The sequence below is a fragment of the Alligator sinensis genome, unplaced genomic scaffold (assembly GCF_000455745.1).
Source record: "Alligator sinensis unplaced genomic scaffold, ASM45574v1 scaffold919_1, whole genome shotgun sequence".
Classification (NCBI taxonomy): domain Eukaryota; kingdom Metazoa; phylum Chordata; order Crocodylia; family Alligatoridae; genus Alligator; species Alligator sinensis.
The window spans coordinates 284,458-293,064 of record NW_005842191.1 but is presented as its reverse complement, the minus strand read 5'-3'; the positions used below and the strand labels follow the sequence as shown (position 1 = coordinate 293,064).

Genomic DNA, 8,607 nt, shown 5'->3' with positions numbered 1-8,607 from the left:
TCCCTTTCCCTCCCCACCCACACGCACAAGTCTGTTCTTGTCTGATAATCAACATCTTCTGAAGAGCATTAAGCCAGTCCCATTTATTTCTAGCAAGATTATGCTGGTGGCATTTGAGAGGGATCTAGTTTTCTCCTTCCCCAGCTTGGTTCCCTTTATTGTTCAAACCTCAGCCACAAGACACCGACATGGTTTATATTTATCATTTGGACCGCAGCAATGATCAAGACTTTGATTTGGGCTAGGATCCACTTGCACCAAATATACAGGAGAATAAAAAGACTGTCCTTGGCCCAGGTGATTTGGCATCAACTTTCACTCTCCACTTCATCCAATGTTAGAGTGCTGAAGTTCCAAAAAAAGCATGGAGAAGTCATAAATGCCGACATTTCTTCTTTGTATTTTGCTGCAGGTAACTACAAGACCTAATATTTGGCTCTATAGTACAAGGAGCACATTAGAAGCCTTAGCATAAATGCCTCCATCTTGTATACATCCTGCATTAAATAAAGATAGAAACTGCACGTTGCTGCTGGAAGCCTGTAACTCAAATAATACAAATTCCCAGTAAATCTTGTCCAAAGACAGGCTTGCAAGGCCAGATTCCATGCTTCTGCTGATTTAAAGAGGAAAACATTAACTAAGTGCTTAATCATGGTAATATAAAAATATGTAATAAGACCCCAGCGCTCTTTCCTGCCCAGGGCAGGGGGTCAGACTCAATGATCTACTGAGGTTCCTTCCGACCCTGAAAATCTATCATAGGTTCAGGCACACAACTGTGTACCTGAATGAACACACACCAGAAATCTATCAAAGACAAAAATACCCTATTTTCTGTGGGTGCACACTCCTCACAAGACAGCCACTCTCTCCCAGTCTCTCAGTTCTAATCCTCAAAGAGAATTTACAGAACACCTTTCGTAGACGAGCCTATGAACATGATTTCATAAATCTACTGAATACAAAAAATCATGGACTAGATATGGACATTGAACTTCATAGATTTCATAGACATCAGGGCTGGAAGGGACCTCGGAAGATCGAGTCCAGCCCCCCCGCCCAAAGGGCAGGAAGTCAGCTGGGGTCATAGGATCCCAGCAAGATAAGCATCCAGTTTCATCTTGAAGGTGTTCAATGAAGGCGTCTGAACCACCTCTGGTGGCAGGCTGTTCCAGACCTTGGGGGCTCGGACAGTAAAGAAGTTCTTCCTTATGTCCAGCCTGAAATGATCTTGAAGTAGTTTGTGACCATTCGACCTCATCATCCCTTGGGGCGCTCTGGTGAACAAACGTTCCCCCAGATGCTGGTGGTCACCCCTGATAAACTTGTAGGTGGCCATCCTAAACTTGTAGGTGGCCATCCTACAAGTTTATGGCACACTATAATCTGCCTGCCATTTGATAACCCCACGTAACTTGTCTGCATGTTACCAGCTACATTCTAGCACCAATTCAACATTCCCCCTGTCTCACACCTATTATCCCCATTCCCTCAGATCCTCACTGCCAGGTATTTGCATTTTCACAGACCTGCATTTTGCATATTGGCTTCTATTCTACCCAGGACAGTACACATTACACCAGCAACCTCTCCCTATGCCTGAAGAAGGGTGTTTGTGCCCGAAAGCTTGCAAAGAAAATTTTTCCAACTATACAGTTGGTCTAATAAAAGATATCACATCTATCCAAAGAACCTTGTTTGCCTATAACCATGGTAACACAAACAAAGTAATTGAAACCTCTTACCATAAAGAATAACACTCAGTAGGAAGAGTAAAACCTAACTGATATAACCTCTGAAGCTCATCCTAGTTAAACAATGCTAAACAATGAACGTAGAATCTTATAAATTCTCCACTTAGCTCGAAAGGGGGTATCAATACCTTTCATTAAGATACACCAAAAAGATAGATGTCATCAATGACTGCGTATCTGATTATGAGTCTGAGGAGGATTGGGGTAGAGCAGAGGATGACAGGAAATGAAAAGACTAGCTGAACCACCAGCAAGAACTCAGAGATCCTACACATCCTCCCAGGCACAAGTATGTTTTTGGTACTCCCATTGCCTGATCTGAATACTAGTTAAACTTATGTTAACTATAAAGTGATCCTCTTGAAAAGAGACAGGTGCGCTCTCTCAGTTCCAGGGCACTGTTGGACAAAGTAAGCTTCCTTTGTTTTAATTTGGGGGAGGGAGGGAAGGCTTCCCTTCATGTAGCTGCTTTTGCAGGCCCCTTTACAAGTTTACTTCAGAGCAACTAAAGCACAGATGCTATAGATATTGCATTTGCCTCACTTTTTTTTAAGATAGTGAAATGCTTTAAATAGGCAACTCTTGTTAAGCTGCCTTTGCTCCTGTATCAAATAGGGAACATTGAAAAGGCTTCTCCACAGATTTAGAAGACCAGCACTGCTACAAGTGAGTGGTAGAGTAGAAGCCCCAATGAGAACATCACCCCTTGGTAAAATGCTCTAACCGCCAAGTAGTCTGGTCCCATGCAGTCTATGCTCATCTGATAGTGAACTGAAATCAAAGAGAATAAGCGTCTTGTCCAAGGTCACACAAAAAATCCCTAGATGAAGTGGAAGTGAACCGTGGTCTTATTCTAGTATCCTTCTTCTACCTATCACTTTGTGCTCTGGCCACATCCCCCCACCTCTTCAAGGAATCAACAACTCCCCGATGAAAACAGAGGTCTTGGAAGGAATTAAGCCATGGCAAAGCTGAGCCATACACTTCTGCCCCTAGATATGAGAGGGCAAGCAGTGTACACAAGGTATCCTCCCAGAAACCTTGACAGCACAGCTCAGCTTCAAAGTCAGAGACATGTCAGATTGAAGCAGCTCTCACCCACCTGCTCTGGTCTTCAATCTTCAGAAATGGAGGCTTCAATTTTCCCACTGGAAGAACAATTCCACAGTTAGCAGCTTCCTGGACGTGCCCCAAACACCTTCATTCAGTCCCTGCTTACAAAGAAAGGGGCTCTAGAACCAAAGGGCTGTCCACCTCTGCATTGACTAGATTTGCTCTAAGAGATATGAGCACATATGATAAAAATTTCTCTTTCTTTAATAAGCTATCCTTGATGAGTACATGGCCAAGATGTTCCAGGACTTGCTGAAAGTCGCATTTTAGCAGCTATACCTGGTCTGTGACCAGCTGACCTGCACATTGAATATGTTGGTCAAAGTTTTAAACAGTGACAAACTCTTTCAGTTAGTGTTATTCTGCAGCTGAAAAGTTGAGGCAACTATTCATCCCCTCTCCTGACAAAAGTTTAGTGTCTAGCATCAATGATCAGCTTTTCCTCCTGCTTCTGAAAATCCTCCAGCCATCCTGAGTCATTTGTTACTAGGAAACTCTTGACCCAGCCCCATGACAAGGACAACCAAATCCCTCTGTAGCTCTCAGCTTGAACATCTCAGACACAACAGTAATAGTCATGGACCTCCAACCTCTCCCAGGTACATGGCAACCATTTCAAGCTAGCCTTGAGGGGACAAGTCTGTCCTGGCTTACAGGCAACTCCACTAGTTTCAAACAATGTCTCTCCAGCAATAGATTACCTCATTCAATTTCTCACCATACCACCACGCCTTGCTACAGACTCAAATGCCGGTTTATGCCTGCTCATCAACACAGACCACATCATCACTATACCAAATGCCACAAATTATAACATCAAGGTTCATTCACCCACTCCTCCACCAAGATCATATATGCCATCGTGTGCTTACAGTGCCCCTCTATTATCTATATTGGCCAGACAAAGCAATGGATGCTGATTCAACATCAATTCCAAAAATGCATGGCAGAACACACTTTAACATCCCTGGGTATTTCACACTGACCTCAGAGTAGCTCTCCTCAGACAAAAGAGCTCAAAAAAACCCAGAACACACGCAACTGAATGTGAAACTGCAAAGCAAGTAGTCATCCAAAGATTGGACTGTATTAACCACGGTCTCAGCAGGGACCATGGTTTCTTATTCCGTTACCTCAAATAGCTGTTAATTCTGGCATCCCTCCAAGTGTTAACTGCTTTGTTCTTCTCAGTTTATCTAATCAATCCACTTATTACCACTCTTAGCAATAACCCTTCCCTTCCCACCCCCCATCCCTTTCCCTTCTACACATAAGCTTTTCTTTCTGCCAGTCCTTTCATAGCATCTGACACAGTAGGTCCTTGCCCACAAAAGCTAGTACCACTCTGAACCAGTAAGTCTCTTAATGGTGCGGACACATAACTAAACTGTTTCAAGAAGCTCACCAAGAGGAACTGGGTCATAATTGTGTTGGTTCAGAGGTGTCCGTACATATGCTGCCAAGAATTGAACGATCACCTTTTAGGCATTATAATGATGTCAAAGCCCCAGAGTTTCTCCAGGATTTCCCTAGCAGAGAAGGAAGAATCCAACTGACTGCCCCGTTGCTTCTGTGTTCTCAGGAAAGAGGGCGCTGCCCAAGGTCTCTGCTGCAGGCTCTAGCTTTAAAAAGATTCTCTGGGAAAACAGCTTCAATTTCAGTTCTAATTCCAATTCCCTCTTCCCCCTAGATCAGTAGATTTTATAGACATTAGGGCTGGAAGGGACCTTGCAAGATCACTGGGTCCAGCCCCCTGCCCAAGGGGCAGGAAGTCAGCTGTGGTCAGATCACCCCAGCAAGATAAGCATCCAAGCATTTCTCAAAAGGTATCCAGAGTAGGTGCCTGCACCATTTCTGCAGGGAGAGACTGAGTCAAAAGGAGACTAAGTCATAGGAGACTGAGTCAAAAGCTTTTTTGAAATCTAAATATATGACATCAACCTCTTCTCCTTTATCCAGGTGATGTGTCACCTGGTCATAGAAGGAAATGGAAGTTGGTCAGGCAAGACCTACCTGCAACAATGCCACGTTGGCTCTCCCTCAGAATGTTGCCTTCCATTAGCCTGTTTTTGATGGTTTCTTCGATGATTTTTTCCCCCAAGATCTTTCCAGGGATTGAGGTCAAACTGATTGGTCTGTAGTTCCCTGGATTTTCCTTCCTTCCTTCGCATCATATTGGTCCTCTTCCAATCTTCAGGAACCTCTCCCAAGCACCAGGAGTTCTCAAATATCCTTGCCATTGGTTGTGCTATGATGTCAGCCAACCCTTTTAGCACTCTTGGGTGCAGCATTCCATCCAGGCCAGCTGACTTGCGGATGTCCAGCCTCTCAAACTGTTCCCTCACAAGATCTTTACCAATTATAGGTGTATGATTACCCTTACCCTGGGAATCCCAAGTCCTGTCAGGAAGGGTGATCCCCCTGGGCTGGTAGAAAACCAACGCAAAGTAATCATTGAGAAGATTTAGCTTTTTCCTGGGTGTCAGTTGTTAGCTACCCCATTTGGTTCAGCAAGGGTCTAATGTTGCCTTTGGGGTTTTTTTCCAACTTCCCATGTATTTAAAACAGGACTTTTTATTGTTTTTGATTCCCGTAGCCAGTTTGAGTTCAGTTTCAGCCTTGGCTTTTCTGGTCCTCCCTACAGGTGCAGGACATTGCTGCGTAATCCTCCTTAGCGGTAGTTCCCGACTTCTATCCCTTATAAGCTTCTTTTCAGATTCAAGAGTTCCACAAGTTCCCTACTGAGCCAAGGGGGTCTCCCCGTCTTTTTCCTTCAGGCCAGAATGGACTTCCCTTGTGCTTTTAGGATGATGTCCTTAAGGAGCAACCACTTACTGTGGACTCTCCTCCCTGTCAGATCATGGTCCCTCAGGGTCTCAACAACCAACCACCTGAGCTTGTGAAAGTCAGAGAGTTGTGAAACCTCCTGAGAAACCTCCTGTGAAAGTCAGTAAGTGGAGGCGTGTACCTTTAAAATACCTGTCAATTGCTGGGAGAGTGAGAACTAAGTCACTGCACAATGGGCACTCCATACCACAGAATAGCTGTCAGTTCCATGCTGGTCAATGAGAATTGGTCCATTAACTACTGTTTCTGCCCATTAATTACTAATGGTTTCTCTGCGCCCTCCCCACCCACCTAAGCAGGAGCAGTACTAGAGTAGCTAGTTGCCCTGCAGAAGTTGGGGCAAAGAGGATGAGGGGCCTCGAGGATGGACCAGTCACAGAAATCTTTGTGTCTGCACGTAACAGAGGACAGATTCAAAATAATACCCGATTATCCCAAGTAAACTTTGGTTTAAACCTGGAACATTTCCTTACTAAATAAACTGCATTTATAACAGTCTAAGTCAGGGGCGGGCAATTATTTTGGGCGGAGGGCCGCTTACTGAGTTTTGGCAAGCCATCGAGGGCCGCATGACAGACAGCCAGGGGCAGACAAATATTAATTTTCTAAATTTGGCGGGGGGGGCCCCCCACGGACTGGATAGAATGGCCTGGCGGGCCGCATTCAGCCCCCGGGCTGCACTTTGCCCACCCCTGGTCCAAGTGTTATGCCCACCCCTGGTCCAAGTGCCCACACCCTGAGATGTCACCCTGCTAACCTTCAAACTTGGCTAACCACCTTTGACCATTTGTAAAGGAGTAAGAGGCAGGATCTCCATTTTCTCCCTTTAAATGTTCCTCTCTCTGCCAGAGTATTATTTGAGACTTTCAATTATGCAGCCAACAGTGGATTAAGAAAATGTATTGCCTGTAGCAGTTCTTGCCAGTACTCAATGCCCTGGCTGTACTGTACTATAACTTCATTTTATGAGTTCCTGAAATCAAAAAGCATAAAGCCACATCTCAACTATACACCCTCAAAGCACCACCCACCCCTCAGAGTACAGCAAGAAATCCAGTAAAATAGTGTTGGAATATTCAACAAAAGCAGCTTCGTTTTGTAGAAATTTTAATTTGGGTTTCAAATGCAGATTCCCAACCAGCTTTACATATAGTAAAGCCAAGAACCAAGCATCTGTACTAACCTTTAGGAACTCTTGGCCCAAATGCAAGACTTGTTACCTAGATAAAGGGAGAAAAGAGACAGTCAGACACTGATGGCATACGCAACTCCGATTCCAAAGCAATGAGAAAAGAGAATGCAGCTCACAGCATCCTCGTTCACTGGGAACTCCAGGGTTGCTGCACCACAAATGAGATTTTTTTAGTTTGCAGTGTTTCGAACTTATCCTGCAGCATCTGAATAAGGCCAAGATCAGATCAGCAAACAGATTCCTTGAAACAAGGTTAACCAAGCTGCCCCTTTCAGTGTAGTGTCACCCCTACCTTTCACCCATTTCAAACACCATGAGAAACAGGATTAATCTAAAAGCCTGGCATATTGACCCCGTACTTCATCTTCAGCTCTGAAGTAAACGTTCACACTGAAGCACTTACCTACTATAACCCTTAAGTCATTGAGTTACTGCTTTCCAAGATAAAATGTCATGCCCTGGAGGTATTAACCTCATTTTCTTAAGTTCCCAAACCTATTCCCTTGCATTTAACTGTGTTAAAGCACATTCTCTTGGACTGTGACCATTTCAAGTCAGATCACTCTAACATTACACCCATTCTCATTACTCAATCTTTGTACAATTTTGAACCTTATCAGGTTTTATACACAGTCTTCTAGATCACAACAGACACTGAAGTGCATTGGAATAAGAACTAATTCATGGGGAATAGTTTACTCATTGACATGCAGTGTTGAGAGAAATCAATGATCCATTCTGTTGTGAAAGACTTGTTCCCTAACTCTTCAAGGAGCTGAAGTGAAAAGTACACCCATTTCTATTCCTGGTACCAAGAAGACCCCAACTTGGGCCAGGTTTACATCAGTTACCTCCATCTTCTGACTGGATTTCCTTGCTCCTGACATGGTGAGCAGCAGTTGCTGAATGTAGGCCATCATTTCTGTGCAGGGTAGGGTGTTAAAGAGCCAAGCCCAAGCAAAATAAAGGAAACAGTTCCTCCTTGCCTCCAGTGAGTAGAGTATTAAATATAACAGCCTATCTAGACATGGGGTGTCAAACATACAGCCTGCAGGTCAGATCTGATCCATGGAGCCCTAAAATTCAGCCTGCAGGACCTTGGATTGATCCTGCACCACTGCATGTAATGTGGGGAGCCAGTTTGGCACACTGGCTGGACCTGCAGGCGCCACACAGTGCAGGGGAGCAAGCCAAGGCACTTGCTACATGCAGCACCCATGCTGGACTGGCCCTGAGCACTGGCTCCAGAGCCAGGCCATACCATACCAGAGTTAGCATGCAAGCCTGATCTGGCAGGGTGCCACATGTAGCCCACATCCTGTCCAAGGCCCCTGAACCACATGCAGCATGTTCAGCCAGTGTAGCCCCGCTTGCTACATGCAGCACATGCTGGCCGTGTTTCAGGGCTCGCTCTGTGCACAGAATAGCAGGACTACAGGGCTGGATAACTTTGACCCCCCCCAATCTACACCATGAAGAGTAAGGCTGCATAGCCCTAGCCTGCCATCTTCTGGCAAAATTGCAACATTGCACATTTTCCTTCAGCCAGGGAGAGAAAACCAAGAACTAAGGTCTGGGTGGGAGCAAAGTAGCATGACAATGGGTAGGTAAGCAGGAAACAAATTCAAAGCACTGCTAAAGTGGGGGGAAATACAAGAAAGAAGCTGGGGGGGGGGGGGGGGGGGGGGGTGTCGCGGA

At 45.0% G+C, this 8,607-nt stretch overlaps 1 protein-coding gene across 1 annotated transcript in view; it reads right to left on the bottom strand.

Annotated features, from left to right (window-relative positions):
- The window catches only part of DBF4B (DBF4 zinc finger B), a 22,047-nt gene that overhangs the window by 4,964 nt on the left and 8,476 nt on the right, over positions 1 to 8,607 (bottom strand). The window contains exons 5-7 of the mRNA XM_025207269.1: positions 7,761 to 7,831; positions 6,901 to 6,937; positions 2,860 to 2,905 (exon numbers count right to left, since the gene is read on the bottom strand). Coding sequence (XP_025063054.1) covers positions 2,860 to 2,905; positions 6,901 to 6,937; positions 7,761 to 7,831 — 154 coding nt within the window. The remainder of the gene's footprint in view (positions 1 to 2,859; positions 2,906 to 6,900; positions 6,938 to 7,760; positions 7,832 to 8,607) is intronic.